We start from the raw sequence: 18,246 nt of genomic DNA, 5'->3' as shown, positions 1-18,246 counted from the left end.
CGCCAGGTGCAGCAGGCCCCCCTGCACCCCCCCGCTACGCCACTGCTCCCACCACAAGTCTTCAGGACAGCCTTCCGAAGGCTGGCGCGGGGAGAAGGTCTCTCCGCCCCACCGCCAGGCTTTGGAGCAGCCTTCCGAAGGCTGGCAGCGGGAGGAGGTCTCTCCGCCCCACCGCCAGCCTTCGAAGGAGGTCCGAGGACAGTGGGGTTCCTGCTTCCTCAAGGAGGGCCGGCCAAACGCCCCCCCCAAATGTCGCGCCCGGTGCGGCCGGCACCCCTGGCACCCCCCACGCTACGCCACTGCATTGGCCTCATCCAGCAGGCTCTTCCGATGTTCTTCTAAACTGTTCTTTTGTTGGAAATCATAGAACGGTTTGTGCAAATGAAACCACGAGATACAGTTATATCCAGTGTAATATTAACCTAAGGTAAAGGGACCCCTGACCATTAGGTCCAGTCGTGGCCGACTCTGGGGTTGCAGTGCTCATCTCGCTTTATTGGCCGAGAAAGCCGGCGTACAGCTTCCGGGTCATGTGGCCAGCATGACTAAGCCGCTTCTGGCGAACCAGAGCAGCGCATGGAAACGCCGTTTACCTTCCCGCCAGAGTGGTACCTATTTATCTACTTGCACTTTGACGTGCTTTCGAACTGCTAGGTTGGCAGGAGCAGGGACCGAGCAACGGGAGCTCAGCCTGCCGTGGGGATTCGAACCGCCGACCTTCTGAGCGGCAAGTCCTAGGCTCTGTGGTTTAACCCACAGTGCCACCCTCGTCCCTTAATATTAACCCAGCAACATACAATTAAACCATTGGTACAATACATAATCACAACACAGAAAGGCTGCTACAAGCTGCCACAGGCTCTTTTGGAGTGCAGTGAAGCCAGTAACAACCCTGTGTTCCTATGATTTTAGAATTTCACAGATCAGTTGGTTTACGTAGGCATAGTGGCAGATCGCATTTAATAACCAAGCTGCTGATAAGAAAAAGAATCGCAAATAAAAAAAGCATACCCTGAAAATTATGGCGATAGATAGATAATTTATTACGGTCGGAGACCTGCTTATAAAACACACTTGGGGGTACAATCCCAGAAGGAAAACAAACATTTAAAACAATGTACAACAATAAATTTAAAATTTATAAATGTGATAAGCGTATAGACACTTAAAACTTTAAGATAAGCTACTGCAGAGAGAAGACCCAGAGTCACCCATGGAACCGAGTTTGGGGATTTTCTTAACGAACTAGTTTGGGTCGGGGGATGGTCTGTGCCTACAGATCTGTACACAGAATCTGGCGACCATCCGGGTTGTCTTATGATCTTTGCCTAACAGGAAAAGGTCAATTTTTTGCTTTTCTGGGAGTTCAGCAAGCCTCACCAGCAGGGGATCAATGGGTCTCACTACGTGCCTCTTCATAAAATGGACATCTAAAGAACAAGTGTTCTGGGCTTCCTATCTCCCCCAATGAACAGGCACAGAGTCTGTGAGCATATGGGATTTTTTTAAAGGATCCTTCCAGGACTGGTAAGGGCAGAGCCGAGCTTCTGGCGAGTGTAAAAGCCCTTCTATTTTTGGATAAAAAAAGAGATATGCTGCAGGTGCAGCTACAGTGGTGCCTTGCAAGACAAAATTAATTCGTTCTGCGAGTTTTTTCGTCTAGCGAATTTTCCGTCTTGCGAAGCACGAAATCCCATAGGAATGCATTGAAATTCAATTAATGCGTTCCTATGGTCAAAAAAAGTCCAAACAAAGCCAAATTTGGTACAACAAGAGTTTATTAAGTGCTCTTTAAAGTCACACATACTGTAAAGAGCATTTCAAAAACTGAAGGAACAATAAATTAAGTTTCTAAACATGACAGAAAAACATTTAAAAATCAACAAAGTGTACAGTACATTTTCTAAGACTCTGGGGGACCACTCGAAGAAGGTTCCTCTTCCACTCTTTGCTTCTTGCTGAAGAACCTGTCCATGGTCTGCTGCTTCATCCGCCTTTTCAGCACCTCCCTGAAAAGCGACATGACCACTGTATCAAAAGTGTTCGCAAGGTCATGTGCCATGTGCTTGTTAGGGTGGTGCCGCTGTGCAAAAGCCTGCACATCCTTCCACTTCATGCAAATGTCCCTCAGTTCTTTGGAGGACAGCCGTTCCTCAGTTGCTTCCTCCTCTTCCAGCGAGGCCTGCTCCTGCCTGCAGTTTGACCAGCTCCTGGGTGGTCAGCTCGTGGTCGTGCTCCTCCACCAGCTCGCTGACGTCCTCCTCTGTGACCTCCAGGCCCATGGTCCTCCCCAAGGCAACAATGTCCTGCACCACTGTTGACTCTGGTGCATCAGAGTCACTTGGTGCCACACAGTCCGGCCACAGGCTGTACCAAGCGCAATTCAAATTTCTCTGGCTGATCCCTTTCCAGGCCGTGTTGACCATCTTCAAGCAGGTGACGATGTCGAAGTGGTCCTTCCAGAATTCCTGCAGGGTGATGGTGGTGCAATCAGTCACCTCGAAACATCGCCTGAAAAGCTCCTTGGTGTAGAGTTTTTTGAAATTGGCGATGACCTGCTGATCCATCGGCTGGAGCAGTGGCGTGGTGTTAGGCGGCAGGAACATGATTCTGATGAAGCTGAACTCCTCCAACAAGTCCTCCTCAAGGCCTTTAGGATGAGCAGGAGCATTGTCCATCAGAAGCAAAGCCTTCAGCGGCAGGTCGTTGCCCAGCAGGTACTGTTTGACAGCAGGGCCAAAAGCAAGATTGACCCAGTCCACAAACAGCACACGTGTGACCCAAGCCTTACTGTTGGATCGCCACATGACACTCAGCTGCTTCTTGTCGACCTTGTGTTTCTTGAAGGCCCGTGGGTTCTCCAAGTGGTACACCAGCAAGGGCTTGATCTTCAGGTCGCCGCTTGCGTTGGCACAGAAGAGCAGGGTCAGACGGTCCTTCATGGGCTTGTGGCCAGGCAACTTGGCCTCCTCCTGAGTGATGAAAGTCCTTTTGGGCATCCTCTTCCAAAACAGCCCGGTCTCGTCGCAGTTGAAGACCTGCTGTGGAACGTAGCCCTCCGTCTTCACAACCTCCAGGAACTCCGCTGCAAAGTCTTCAGCCGCAGGAACATCAGAACTGGCAGCCTCTCTATGCCTGACCACACTGTGGATTCCAGATCTTGCCTTGAACCGGTCAAACCAACCTCTGCTTGCCTTAAAGACCTCTGGCTCGCCTGAGGTTCCTGGCTGTTCCCGGACGAGGTCTGTGTGCAAGGCCTTGACCTTCTCACAAATGACGGCCTCAGTCACTGTGTCCCCTGCACGCTACTTCTCTTCTAACCAGATGAGCAGCAACTTTTCGACCTCCTCCAGAACAGCTGGGCTGGTTCTTCACGATCCTGGTGACTCCCTTGGCTGCATCAGTTGCAAGGATTTTCTCCCTCATCTTCAGGATGGTGCCGATGGTCGATGGGTTCCTGCCGTACTCCCTGGCGAGGTCTGTCACACGCATTCCACCGTCGTGCTTCCGGATGATCTCCTTCTTCATTTCCAGCGTCACCTTCTCCTTCTTCCTCTTGCCGGCCTCTGCAGCAGCAGTCTTCTTGGGTCCCATGGCAGCACAGCTCCTACCTTCGTAAACTCAGAAAAGAAAAAAAATCAGTGCTTCACATCCAAAAAATTCAAAAGCACCCAGCCACCCACCACACAGAAATTCAAACCCAGAACCAAGTCCTTGAATTCCAAACACCCAGCCCAAAATCCAAAAACCCCAAAAAAAGTTTTAAAAGTTCAACTTACGAAATGGCTGGAAATCACCAAAGTCTTCAAAATCCTCAAATGGCTGCAAAAGAAGTTTTGGAAAAGCTTTAAAAATCACCAAAGTCTTCAAAAACCTCAACTGTTCCCCCAGCCACCCACCCACCACACAGAAATGGCAAACCCCTCCCCAACTGTTGCAAACCCCTCCCCAACTGTTCCCCCAGCTGCCCACCACACAGAAATTCAAACCCAGATTTTTTTTTAAAAAAAACAACATGGCCCAATGGTCACAGAAAATCATAAAAATTCAAAAAAAAACCCACACAAGCTTCCAGATTCTTGCAAACCCCTCCTCAACTGTTCCCCCAGCCACCCACCTCACAGAAATTCAAACCCATAATTTTTTTTTTAAAAAACAACAACAACATGGCCCAATGGTCACAGAAAATCATAAAAATTCAAAAAACAAAAAACCACACAAGCTTCCAGATTCTTGCAAACTCCTCCTCAACTGTTCCCCCAGCCACCCACCACACAGAAATTCAAACCCAGATTTTTTTTCAAAAGAAACCAGCAGAGTGCCCCAATGGTCACAAAAAATCATTAAAATGCAGGAAAAAACCACACAAGCGTCCAGATTCTTGCAAACCCCTTCCCAACACCAAGTCCTTGAATTCCAGACACCTCAACCCAAAATCCAAAAAACCCAAAAAAAGTTTTAAAAGTTTAACTTACCAAATGGCTGCAAAAGAAGTTTTGGAAAAGCTTCAAAAATCAGCAAAGTCCTCAAAAACCTCAAAAAAGGCTACCACACCGTGCGCTATGAGTTGCTCCTTGAAGTCAAGTCGCAACTGCACCTCTTCAAGCAATGCACCTTGGGTTTTAATGGTTTTACGAAAAAGGAACCAACCTTGCAAGACGTTTTCGTCTTGCGAAGCAAGCCCATAGGGAAATTCGTCTTGCGAAGCACCTCAAAAAACGGAAAACCCTTTGGTCTAGCGAGTTTTTCGTCTTGCGAGGCATTCGTCTTGCGGGGCACCACTGTATATATCTCTCGATTTCTCCAATTTTATAGTCAGGGCACCTTGAGCACTCCCATTGTCTCTCAGTGTCTATGATTCTTTGCCTGACCATAGCTTTTGCCTGGCCCAACCCCAGACTTAGAAGGGCTTGAGGGGCAAAACAGTGGCGTAGCGTGGGGGGTGCAGGGGGGGCCAGACGCACCAGGCGCAACATCTGGGGGTTAGGGTTAGGGGGCACAAATCCACGGGTTAGGGGGCGCAAATTACTTGCCTTGCCCCGGGTGCTGACAACCCACGCTACGCCACTGGGGCAAAACCCAGTTTCTGAAGGGGGTTCAGGACTGCTGTCTGCCAGCCTGACTGGAATTGGTCACAGAGGATCAGTGGGGCTATTCCTCGGGGGAGCAGATTCAGTGTCAGCCATTTATAGATTGCTGTTAGGTGGCTATATGCCTCCACTCTCATCATCCCCGTTTCCAGTCTAACCCATGCGTTTGAAACACATCTGGGGACTTGTAGGAGAGCTCTAAGGAGTTTGGATTGAACTCTCTCAAGGGGGGGGGGGAACCAGAGGAAGGCGGGCCCAGAAAGGATCCATAAATGGTGAATATATTTTTGTTTCTGTGCTTTTACTACATTTTCTTATTTTTATGGTGAATTTAAACTGATTTTATCTCTCTCTTGTATTTTTGTGATCTTAACACCACTTGGAGGCTATGTTGCAATAATATAGGCACGTCCAACTTCCAAGAGATTGCAAGCTACTCCCTCTATAAATAAACTGGCAGTGATCTACCCATTTGGGAAGATGAGCCAAAGTTGTAGAGCACTGGTCTTGAAAGACCTACATTGGCTCTCAGTACATTTCTGAGCACAATTCAAAGTGTTGGTGCTTACCTTTAAAGCCCTAAACGGCCTAAACGGTGTTATGTGGTCTCTGCGGCCGCTCCCAGTCACCAGTCTAGCTGCCGCATTCTGGATTAGTTGTAGTTTCCGGGTCACCTTCAAATGTAGCCCCACGTAGAGCGCATTGCAGTAATCCAAGCGGGAGATAACCAGAGCATGCACCACTCTGGCGAGACAGTCTGCAGGCAGATAGGGTCTCCGCCTACGTACCAGATGGAGCTGGTAAACAGCTGTCCTGGACACAGAATTGACCTGTGCCTCCATGGACAGCTGTGAGTCCAAAATGACTCCCAGGCTGCGCACCTGGTCCTTCAGGGGCACAGTTGCCCCATTCAGGACCAGGGAATCCCCCACACCAGACCGACTCCTGTCCCCCAAAAACAGTACTTCTGTCTTGTCAGGATTCAACCTCAATCTGTAAAATTAATGAATGTTAGAACAATGTTGGATAGAAACTAAGGGGTTTTTAGCTGCAATACTATAAGGGAATATGAAACTAAGGGGTTTTTAGCTGCAATACTATAAGGGAATATGAAAAATGGATTACTAATAGGTAAAGATTTAATGTTATAATATTTTAAGATTAAAGATTAGGATAAACAAAGAGGGGAAGGATTTGCTGAACCAACAAACTGAACTGGAATACAAAAAAGGGAGGTGTGAGGAGGTCCGGGAAACAAGCTAATGAAAAATAAGTAATGGAAAGATTGAGTTTTTATTTTGTATTTTTCTTTTTCCTATTTTTATTTTGTAATATTTTGAAAATCTTAATAAATATCTTATAAAAGAAAAAGGAGCGTCTCCACCCCCATTGTTCTGCCCAGACACTGAGGTCCAGCGCCGAGGGCCTTCTGGTGATTCCCTCACTGCGAGAAGCGAGGTTACAGGGAACCAGACAGAGGGCCTTTTCGGTAGTGGCACCCGCCCTGTGGAACGCCCTCCCACCAGATGTCAAAGGAAGAAACAACTACAGTGGTGCCTCGCAAGACGAAAAGAATCCGTTCTGTGATTCTCTTCGTCTAGCGGTTTCTTCGTCTTGCGAAGCAAGCCTATTGACGGATTAGCGGATTAGCGCTATTAACGGCTTTTAGCGGCTTATCTGCTGATCGGATCAGCTGATAAGCGGCTTAGCGGCTTAGAAAAAGGGGGGGAAAGGAAAAAAAACCAGTAGGAACTCGCAAGACATTGTCGTCTTGTGAAGCAAGCCCATAGGAAATTCGTTTTGCGAAGCACCTCCAAAACGGAAAACTCTTTCATCTAGTGAGTTTTCCGTCTTGCGAGGCTTTCGTCTTGCGGGGCACCACTGTACCAGACTTTTAGAAGACATCTGAAGGCAGCCCTATTTAGGGAAGCTTTTTAATGTTTGACGAACTATTGTATTTTAATATTTTATTGGAAGCCACCCAGAGTTGCTAGGAAAACCCAGCCAGATGGGTGGGGTATAAATAATAAATTATTATTATTATTATTATTATTATTGAGCCTTTTGTGAAGCCACCTTAACTAAGCTTTTAGCCTAGGAACTGAGAAGCTGCACATCTTCCAGTGAGAGAGAGTCTGCTAGCTCACTCTCTTCCTGTTCTTCTTGCTGTTCACCTCCCGGTTTCGCCCAGCTATTGTCTTCCAAACTGTGCCCCTCAGCAAACCATTGTTCCAAATCAACACTACTCCACTGCTCCTGTGGAGTTTCAGGATCCTGGCCACGAGCAGGGGGAGGGGGAGGCTCCTGCCATTCCTCATCAGAGTTGTACTCCCCAGCCTGGTCTCTGACACCGATTGAGGAGGTCCACTAGAGGAGACTCCCCACCCGTTCCCCAGCCCTCCAATCTAGAGCTAAGCCTGCCACACCGTGGTGGTTCCTTAAGCCCAAGCCTATTTTTATACCAAACAACAAGCTTGCCTGTCTTTCGATTTCTAGGTTGGGCACCTGATCCAGAAGGCTGCAGCAGAGAGTAATCTGAAGAGGGTGACCCTTGAGCTTGGTGGAAAGAGCCCAAACATCATCATGTCTGATGCCGAGAGTAAGAGACATTTCCCTCCTGACAGGAGTGGGTTTGCCCCTGCGGAGCGCGGGATTGGCTGGTGACACTCTGGGCCTTCCTTCACCAGAAGTGCAACTCTTAATAATTCTTTAGTGTTTAAGATAGTTTTATTTATAAATCCATGACATCACAACATAATATGTTACATAGCTACACTTTAATGTAACAATACAGCACGCAACGATTTAGAACAAACTAAATGATAAATTTCCGAAAGACACAAAATGTGTCCACTGGGCATAAGGAACTGCTTAGTCTGGGAAGTATCTCAATAATGACTCTAATCAGAAAGTTTTCTGGAGAAGTGGTGATTGTACTTCTCATCTCTAAATGGCCACTTACATCCACCCCTCATAATGTTAGGTATTTGTGCATATTTTCAGCTAGCGCAAAAGGCCATATTTTGAACCACCATCCCTGCCATGAGAACTTCGTAGAGGACTTCCACTGATAGGTTAGCTTTAGCCAAGTAGCGGCTATCAGTTACAAGGGTAAAGGTAAAGTGACTCCTGACCATTAAGTCCAGTCGTGGCCAACTCTGGGGTTGCGGTGCTCATCTCGCTTTATTGGCCAAGGGAGCCACTGTACAGCTTCCAGGTCATGTGGCCAGCAAGCCGCTTCTGGCAAACCAGAGCAGCACACGGAAACACAGTTTACCTTCCCGTCAGAGCGGTACCTGTTTATCTACTTGCACTTTGGCGTGCTTTCGAACTGTTAGGTTGGCAGGAGCAGGGACCGAGCAACTGGAGCTCACCCCGTCGCGGGGATTCGAACCGCCGATCTTCTGATTGGCAAGTCCTAGGCTCTGTGGTTTAACCCACAGCGCCACCCGCATCCCTCAATTACAAGAGTAGGTCTTTGTAAATGAAGCCATTATTGTTTTCAGGAGATAACGAGAGAAGGGACAAGAAAAATAACCTGGTTAACAATGGCTGCAGTCTCCTGAAACATTCTGACCTATTATTACACATGCACCACAGAACAGGGCCACCCCACAGTGGATTCATGCAACATATTTTAGCTGGGGTGATGTGTTGGTAATTCTTAATGCTGTTGGTGGTGAAGATAATTGCTTTCCAGATCTCCTGACTTGTGGCTTCCTTCTCTCCTCCAGTGGACTGGGCTGTTGAGCAGGCTCATTCTGCCTTGTTCTTCAACCAAGGGCAGTGCTGTTGTGCTGGGTCCCGCACGTACGTCCAAGAAGATATATATCACGAGTTTGTGGAGCGGAGCGTGGAGAGGGCCAAATCCAGAGTGGTTGGAAACCCATTTGACCACAAAACGGAGCAGGGCCCTCAGGTGAGAGCACAGAGATTCCAGTTTGCCCTTATAAAACACATTCTGGATTGGAAGAATTGTGAGACATTCTAGATTGGAAAGAATTTCGCCCTGGCAAATGGCCCCAAAAGAGCTTTCAGTTTATGTATATTTAATTCATTTTTAATACTACCCAAATGGCTATTATTACTATGATAACTGGTGATGTATGGAAGTGAGAGCTGGACCATAAAGAAGGCTGATCACCGAAGAATTGATGCTTTTGAATTATGGTGCTGGAGGAGACTCTTGAGAGTCACATGGACTGCAAGAAGATCAAACCTATCCATTCTGAAGTAAATCAGCCCTGGGTGCTCACTGGAAGGACAGATCCTGAAGCTGAGGCTCCAATACTTTGGCCACCTCATGAGAAGAGAAGACTCCCTGGAAAAGACCCTGATGTTGGGAAAGATGGAGGGCACAAGGAGAAGGGGACGACAGAGGATGAGATGGCTGGACAGTGTTCTCGAAGCTACCAGCATGAGTCTGACCAAACTGCGGGAGGCAGCGGAAGACAGGAGTGCCTGGCGTGCTCTGGTCCAGGGGGTCACGAAGAGTCGGACACGACTAAACAACAACACTATGATAACGCAAATGCTGGCTCTACAAGTGTGTTCACGGCCAATTTGGAGGCAAGGAAAGGAAAAGAAAAGGAGAGAGGGGGAAAAAAGCATTTGCTGTAGCCAAGAGACTGGGGGCGAAGGGACACAGTCCACCCACAACGTAAGGCTCCCCAGGGGGCCACGGCTCATTGGTTGAAAACCACTGATCTAGAGCAATGTTTCCCAAACTTGGGTCTCCAGCTGTTTTGGGACTACAATTCCCATCATCCCTGGCCACAGGCCTTGCTAGCTAGGGATGATGGGAATTGTCAACGTATATATTCAACAAATAAAATATTTTAAAGCTTGTTGTCTACCCAATCCCAAAGGCAGTTGATTTAAAATAGGGATGGGGATCCGGCAGTCCCTTCCAGATGTTATTGGTCTCTCAACTCTCGTCAGCCCCAGCTGGCTTAATCAAGGATCAAGGAATGCGTACAATGAGAGCACCATGGCTTCCCCAGCCCTGACAGTTGACATTGTCAGAGGACCTTCATAACCTCATCAACAAAAAGTTGATGTCTTTCATTCTACCTGTGGAATCGCTGTTCGCGTGTGGGCATTACACAAGTGTTAAAAGTGTATTTTTCTGTATTCTGAGAAGGATTGGACTGACCTGCCATACCACGCTTTTTTGTCTTCTAGGTGGATGAGACTCAGTATAAGAAGATCCTTGGATACATTGGTACTGGGCAAAAGGAAGGTGCCAAATTGCTCTGTGGTGGCAGTCCAGCTGCAGACAGAGGTTATTTTATCCAGCCAACCATCTTTGGAGATGTGCAGGACAACATGACCATTGCAAAAGAGGAGGTCAGCAGCAAAATGTTTTCCTGTACTTGTTAGTCTCTGAATAACAGTGCTGTGGTTAGAGGGGTCTACGCAATCCCTCTCATTTTCTCTCCTGCTGTATTGGTCTGTGTCTCAGAACTACAATGGTGGCCTCCAGAACTGACCAACCATCCTCTTTTATCTGTACATTCACTTACGATTTACTTAAAATTACCTGTCATGATTTTTATTGTAGCGCCCCATCTCACTTTGAGTGCTGTTAGCGCAGAGAATGCAAGTTGCAATTTTGGTTTTTACTGAAAATGTCATTGTTTTATTTGCTTTGTAAGCAACTTTGGGGTTTTAGTCTAATCAAGCAGTATATAAATCTTGTGGAGATAATAAAATAAGACATTTCTAATCCCAAGACTGTTTACAACACAAATGCCAACACAAATATCAGTACTGTAAGAACAAGAACGATCTATTAAAATGCAATTGAATCATTTAGTACAGTCTCAGACACTTCTCAGTGGTTTGATTGGTATCAATGACCAGCAAAGGCCAGAGTGAATAGGAGGCACAAAAAACTGCAGAGTTTGTACTTGCCTTATTTTGTGTGTGTGTGTGTGGGGGGGGAGATGATTCTATATGCTGGGTGCAAGGACAGAAAAGGCCTTTCCCCTGCTTGTTACCAGGTGGCCAGCATGGTGTAGTGGCTAAGAGCTGTGGACTCGTAATCTGGTGAACCGAGTTCGCTTCCCCGCTCCTCCACATGCAGCTGCTGGGTGACCTTGGGCCATAGCTGTTAACTTTCAGATTTGAAAATAAGGGATCAGCAACCTCGAAAATAAGGGATCAACAGCCTCCCCTGTCCCGGGGACAGTGTACGGGATATATAACAATCCAGGATAGCAGCGGGAAACGGCACTGGAATAAGGGAATTTCCCACAAAAAAAGGGAAGGTTGACAGCTATGCCTTGGGCTAGTCACACTTCTCTGAAGTCTCTCAGCCTCACTCACCTCACAGAGTGTTTGTTGTGGGGGAGGAAGGGAAAGGAGATTGTTAGTTGCTTTGAGACTCCTTAAGGTAGTGATAAAGCGGGATATCAAATCCAAACTCCTCCTCCTCCTCCTCTTCTTCTTCTTCTTCTTCTTCTTCTTCTTCTTCTTCTCCTCCTCCTCCTCCTCCTAATCCCTACAACCAGGCAGGGCTATATGAGGGAGGGCATTCCTTCAGGTAACCAGGTCCCAAGTTGCTTAGGGATTTATAAGATCCTGTCTGCCAAACCTATCTGTTTCCATATGCATCCTGCTCTGTCTTACAGATATTTGGGCCAGTCATGCAGATACTGAAATTTAAAACCATAGAGGAAGTCATCCACAGAGCAAACGACACCAAATATGGCCTGGCGGCAGCAGTTTTCACCAAGGACATTGACAAAGCAAATTACATTTCCCAGGGTCTGCGTGCTGGAACCGTCTGGTAAGAGGCTAAACGTTGGGGAGCAGTCACCAAATGCTTTAGGAAATGCTGTAGGAGGAGCACCTGCTTGGCAGGCAGAAGGTTATAGGTTCTGTCCCTGGCATCTTCTGGTATGCCAGGAGCTCCTGACTTGAAATCCTGGAGAACTGCTGTCAGTCATGGTAACAATATTGAGCTAGAGCAGGCATAGGCAAACTCGGCCCTCCAGATGTTTTGAGACTACAGTTCCCATCATCCCTGACCACTGGTCCTGCTAGCTAGGGATCATGGGAGTTGTAGGCCAAAAACATCTGGAGGGCCGAGTTTGGCTATTCCTGAGCTAGAGGCACCAAGGGGCTATGAATTAGCTTTCTATGTTCCTCTTTTCAAAGAACTTTCGAAACTGTTATGTATTGCTAACTGTATGACATTCTTCAGAATTTAACTTCCTAGCTGGTTTAACTTTTCTACCCTTTTTTGGGGAAACAATTTGCTAGTCTTTGTGGCTGACCAGAAATGTCAGATGAGTGAGAACCCACATGGACATGAGGCTGTATTATTTCCTTTGGTTTTTCTATTAAAACAAAGTAAAAAAATAAATCACAAAATATAAATATATTTGCATAAATGTACACATTTTGTTGCATATGTGCATATAACTTAATTAAACAATTAATTAAAACAGTCAAAATAATGCCATTTTTAACTTGTAAACTGAGATATATGAGAGAGGATGAATGTCAGAGTAATTACATTTACAGGTACATTATGATGTGCAATTGCATTGTGATGTTTAGATTGGTGAACACAGGCAAATATTTAAACCAGTAACAATTCAGAATTTTACGTTTCAGTATCCATTCTTTTCGTCATTGGTTACATATATCAAATGGAGAAATAACAGGCAGTGAAAGTATTACTTCCTTTATTACTCTGTTCATGAGTCTGCCGGTTTAACAAAAGTTCCCTTCCTCTCCTCCTCAAATGTGAAATGCTGGAAGTTTACATCTCATCTTCTGTATTCAAACCTCTCAGACAAATTAGTGCCTGTTCTCCAGATTTATAGGTGCCTTGGACAAGGCCTGCAGTGTTAGACTTGGTATCAGGTGGACAAGAAATGAGATTACAGTGGTACCTCGGGTTACAGAAGCTTCAGGTTACAGACGCTTCAGGTTACAGACTCTGCTAACCCAGAAATAGTACCTTGGGTTAAGAACTTTGCTTCAGGATGAGAACAGAAATCACGGGGGGGGGGGGAGGCCCCATTAGTTAAAGTGGTATCTTAGGTTAAGAACAGTTTCAGATTAAGAATGGACCTCCAGAACGAATTAAGTTCTTAACCCGAGGTACCACTGTACAGTGGTGCCCCGCAAGACGAATGCCTCGCAAGACGAAAAACTCGCTGGACGAAAGGGTTTTGCGGTTTTTGAGCTGCTTCGCAAGACGAATTTCCCTATGGGCTTGCTTCGCAAGACGAAAATGTCTTGCAAGTTTGTTTCCTTTTTCTTAACACCGTTAATACAGTTGCGACTTGACTTCGAGGAGCAACTCATAGAACGCAGTGTGGTAGCCTTTTTTGAGGTTTTTGGTGATTTTTGAAGCTTTTCCAAAACTTTTCCGACACCGTGCTTCGCAAGACGAAAAATACGCTAGACGAAAAAACTCTCGGAACGAATTAATTTCGTCTTGTGAGGCACCACTGTAGTCTTCTGCTATCTAAATGCTCCAGAAATAACTCCTAACCCCCAATGTCTCCTGCAGGATTAACTGCTACAACGTGTTTGGCAGCCAGACACCATTTGGTGGGTACAAAGCATCTGGACAAGGACGAGAAGGGGGAGAATATGGTCTCACGCCATACATGGAAGTAAAAACGGTGAGGATCTGAAACTCTCGTCCTAGTTTGGTTTTTAAGTATTTTGAAAACTGAAACTTATATTTTGCATCTTCCAGTAGAGAATGGCAAGGACTTCCAAGTAGTAAATAAAACTTGTCTTGCTTATGGGAGAATTGACGGTATTTTACTTTGTACGGAATGGAATAAAGAAGTGTCAAATGTTGCTCTCCTTAGCCCACTGAACATTGGTTTTGTAGACATAACATGAAAGCATGTCTTTCACTAACTCTGGCTTAGACTGCAAACCATGGTTTGTCTGATCTTCTTTCCCAATATTCCCTGAGAATCCCTTGATGACATCCTCAAAGGGGAGAGGAATTCCCAAACCATAGTTCAGGCGTAACACTAAACCACTGTTTGCCTGACCTAGGTGGCAAGCCACCTTCAAAACCTAACAGCAGATTATGGTTTGGTGGCCATTGTGGTTCAGATGGTGTTGGGTCAGGCCTCATGACAAATCATGACTTGGTAATATGTCTAAACCGTGTTCCTATTTTCAATAAACCATTTTTTGCTGATGGCAACCTTTTAGTTGTGAACAGAAAACTGGGCTTCCATGCCTAATGGTGGCTCCATCTGTCTGCAAGTAAAATTGCATCTGGACAGGACAAGAGCAGTATCTCTTGAACAAATAGGCTCCAAACATTACTGTCTTAAGTGTTGTTTGTGGGGTAACATTGAGCTAATGCTTTGGTATGCTAGGTTATCGTAGAATTCCTACCTTGGATCATAACGAAAATGTTTAGGCACCTTTTAAGTACCTGCATGGAAGCATTTCTTATTATGTAAAGAAAGCACTGGAATTCTTCTAGTTTTGAAGAATTGATACCCACCTTAGAGCCAATTTAAAGAGTTGAAGTGGGAAGCAGTTGTCCCAGTATCCCACAGCTTGAGCAACAGAATTAGGAGTGCTACTTCAATAAGCCAAGTGGATCAGGCACTGGGCTATGGTCTTGAAAGCAGTGAAATTTGAGTATTGTTCTGTCCAATGCTAGTGGATGCCTCCAGCCAATTCTGTTCTAAATGGGAAGCTGTAGGGTTTGATTAATCCAGCACAATATTATGTAGACTGCATCCTGTTTTGAGGAAGGGCTGAAGCTCAATGGTAGAGCATATGCTCTGCATGCAAAAAGTCGTAACAGCTGCCTAAGTTTCTGCTAAACTGTTTGAAGACCAACATGGCTACCTACCTGTAACTGTTTGAAACAGATTTGCATTAACAGGGTTGACATGGGAGTCAACTTGGGACTGATTGTCTTGTAGAGTGAGAGGTGCAAAGTTGGCCAAGTCTAATGAACCATATTCTTTCTAGGTAACCATCAAAGTTCCACAGAAGAATTCTTAAAGGACATCAGCTGTATATCTGAAACCGTTGGTATAAGCTGCCATTCCTCTTGATAGCAGCATTTAAGCAGGATTAAAGTAGAGGAACCTCCTTCATGAAGAAAGCCTTCACCTCTACAAGCAACCTAAGATCGTTTATTTCATATATTTTAAGAAAAATCTTTATTTACCTGCTTACATTTTACTTCACTTTTTCTGTACCAGGCACCCCTATATCTTAATGTTACACTAATGGATGCAGATATCCACTTGAGCTTTAAGAATAATTTCTCAAACTGGTTTTTCAAACTGATTATATGGTACCCATTTATGGTAATCTGGAATGTATCTTGAGGTTTGTTTATAGGAGCAAATATCTAAGTAATGAGAACTTCCGTCCTTTCTCCATGTGTAACCTAAACAGAAACTGCCCCTTTTATATAAGAGAGCTCTAAAACTGTCTGCTTATTTTGACAATCAATGCTGTGAAGCCAGCGCAGGCTGTGATTTCCCCCCCTGATCTTATATCAAATACATAAAGAAAATTTCATAGTTGACGTGCATTTGTTCAGTTGCTGACCATTTTTGGTTAAAACGGTTACCCTTTTCTCTTAGTGCAAATGGGGTAAGATGAAATAGAGAGAAAAGGATTTGTATAATAGAGGAAGGGACGCTCTTTGGTGGTTTTCTTCTTCTTCTTCTGAATTCTCAACATGCCAAGACACTTTCTAGTGATTGCAATGGAAACAAGAAAAATGGATGAGTGTTTTGAGCCACATTCACACCATACATTTAAAGCACCATGATACTACTTTAAATAGTCATGCCTTTCCCTAAAGAATTATGGGAGCTGTACTTTGTGATGGGTGCTGATAGTTTTAGGACACCCCTATTCCCCCCAGAGAGCTACAGTTCCCAGAGTCCCCTGTTTAAACCACTCTGAGAATTCTAACCGCATGAAGGGGGTGATAGGGGATCTCCTAACAATTCTCAGCACCCTTAAAAAATGGCAGCTCCCAGGATTCTTTGGGGAAAACCATGAGTTTTAGGTGGTATCATAGTACTTTCAGTGCCTGGTGAGAATGCAGCCTTAGAGTTCTTCACTATTCAACTGAAAAACATAGGGTTCAAATTCCATGCTCCCTCAGCAGCCACTTTCTTCAGGATTTAGTTTATTTTGGGTTGTCATAGGTTTGCTACTTAGAATATTTGAAAACCCAGCTTTGTTATATGGTATAAGCAGTGATTTTTTTCCTTTAAAAATGTTTAGGGGTACTCTTATTTTGACTCAAGAAAATCACCATTTTATAGTTCAAATCGGGGGAAATAAATACAGTAAATGGACAAAAGTACAAAGATTCACAAAATGTTTAGGGATATGCGTACCCCCAGAAAAAAACCCCACTGGGTATAAGCCACCAGGCTATCGCAGGGAAAAATGGATGGTCACAGAGCATCCCTTGTCCACTGTCCATGGATATAGGATATATTACCTGCTGCAAGTCATCTGCAGCCAAGGAACCTTAATTTTAATACTCTGAACGCTTTGAAAGTAGGGAGATTGTTGTGTAGACAATATGGTGACTGACAGTCTTTCCCATACAGAATGCAATTGGCTGAGAAGGACATTATTAAAGTGAGTGTGTAATTTAGCAGCAAGAGGAATTGGCTTCTGCACACAAGACTTCAAGAACCACCATTAGCCGATCCTATGGCTTCCTGGAAGTCTTCAAGCCAGGCATGCCAGCAATGCAAAGTTTCATATATCCACTGATTAAACAAATTCACGGAGCAAAATAATCTGTGTTGCCACATTATGAGGCAGCATGTTTCATATCCTTTATATCGAGGTGAGGAACATCAGGCTCAGGGACTGAACGTGGCCCTCCCAGCCTCTCTACATGGCCCTCAGGACTCCCATCAGCCTCCTTGAGTGCTTTTGTGTGGCTTGATGTGTCCTTTCCTGATGCGCCGATCCCTTTTGCTTCTTTGCATGGATGGAGGAGGTGGAAGAGAGATAAAAGAAACCACTGACATGCATGGCTGGAAAGTAGCGTAATGTCCAAGGGTAATAGTCACATACATTTTACCTTGAGCAAAAGCTACGGCAAAAGATGCTACCCTTGAGCTCATTCTCTAGCTGCTTAAACTTGCATAGCTAAAACTCCATCACCTACAAAAAGGAGCTAGCACCAGGGTCGGGGCATCATCAAGGTTTGCAGAAGTATGGGGGGAAATAAATACTTTCAGGAAGTGAACCATAGGGACAACACACAGCTTGGCCAAATGGGGACAGAGCAAAAAGTATGACTGGCTACATGATGCTGAACTGGGAGAAGTAACAGAATCTGGGAGGGGAATAAAATGGCATATTGCCATAAAGGTCATGGCTGGCTCAACAGGAGCACTGCACACTACAGCATTTTGGTGCTGGTCTTATTTGTATTTTATATGCAGGTAAAGGTGTGGAACACAGTTTGCAAGGAAATCCTTTATCCTTTTTTTGTATGCGCAGAGAATTTTGGCCTCACTTCCTGAGAGGGTATCAAAATTAAAAGTACTGTTGCTGCTTATGTATGTTGAATGCACCACCAGGTAGTTTGGTAATATGCTTAAATAAACAAATGACATTAGAGACCTGAAAGTTGGTACCTAAGAGCCTCCCACAGCCCATTGGGCTTTTAACTTTTCTCCCTTAAAATTGGCAACAGAAGTCTCCCCCCACACTGTGTAGAAGCCAAACGTGCCTCAAAGCAGCCTGGAAAAAAAATCCAGAGGACGAACACTGGCATTTCTTATCTCCCCCACCCTTTACTGAGGATAAAACCATTTTTTATTTGGTAACTATTGGCTGATACAGGGGTAGTTAAAATGCTGCAATCCACAGGCACAAACGTGTGAAAGGAAATGATACACGGTAATGTTCGTGCTCAAAAACAACGTTTTTATTATGTCATTGTGGGTGCGTGTGTTTAGTATGGTTAAGAACAGCGGGGTTACATTTGATTATTTTACATAGATTTTAACTACGGTTAGAGCTCCGCTGCCAAAATGGCCACCAGCCTCGCTTCCTTCTTTCTTCGCTTCTCTCCGGGAGCTTGACGATCTCCAAACATCGCGAGACTTCGCCTCGAAAAGCGGCGAGCGACCCAAACCACAAAGGG

General features: G+C 45.3%; 1 protein-coding gene and 1 long non-coding RNA gene across 2 annotated transcripts in view; one reads left to right on the top strand and one right to left on the bottom strand.

Annotated features, from left to right (window-relative positions):
* ALDH2 (aldehyde dehydrogenase 2 family member) overlaps window positions 1-15,639 on the top strand; it is a 34,272-nt gene extending 18,633 nt beyond the window's left edge. Inside the window, exons 8-13 of the mRNA XM_081203107.1 lie at window positions 7,587-7,689; window positions 8,825-9,009; window positions 10,275-10,439; window positions 11,726-11,883; window positions 13,624-13,738; window positions 15,072-15,639. Of these exons, the coding sequence (XP_081059233.1) occupies window positions 7,587-7,689; window positions 8,825-9,009; window positions 10,275-10,439; window positions 11,726-11,883; window positions 13,624-13,738; window positions 15,072-15,104 (759 nt within the window). The 3' untranslated portion in view covers window positions 15,105-15,639. The remainder of the gene's footprint in view (window positions 1-7,586; window positions 7,690-8,824; window positions 9,010-10,274; window positions 10,440-11,725; window positions 11,884-13,623; window positions 13,739-15,071) is intronic.
* LOC308592092 lies at window positions 1,761-4,882 on the bottom strand. The gene is made up of 2 exons (XR_014010369.1): window positions 4,651-4,882; window positions 1,761-2,009 (listed from the first exon to the last, which is right to left on the bottom strand). It is a non-coding gene; the product is annotated as an uncharacterized lncRNA (long non-coding RNA).
* Window positions 15,640-18,246: the final 2,607 nt, after the last annotated feature.

Source organism: Podarcis bocagei (genome assembly GCF_964188305.1).
Source record: "Podarcis bocagei genome assembly, chromosome: 7".
NCBI lineage: Eukaryota > Metazoa > Chordata > Lepidosauria > Squamata > Lacertidae > Podarcis > Podarcis bocagei.
Note: the sequence above shows the minus strand (reverse complement) of the source record. Positions and strands in the feature narration are given on the sequence as shown.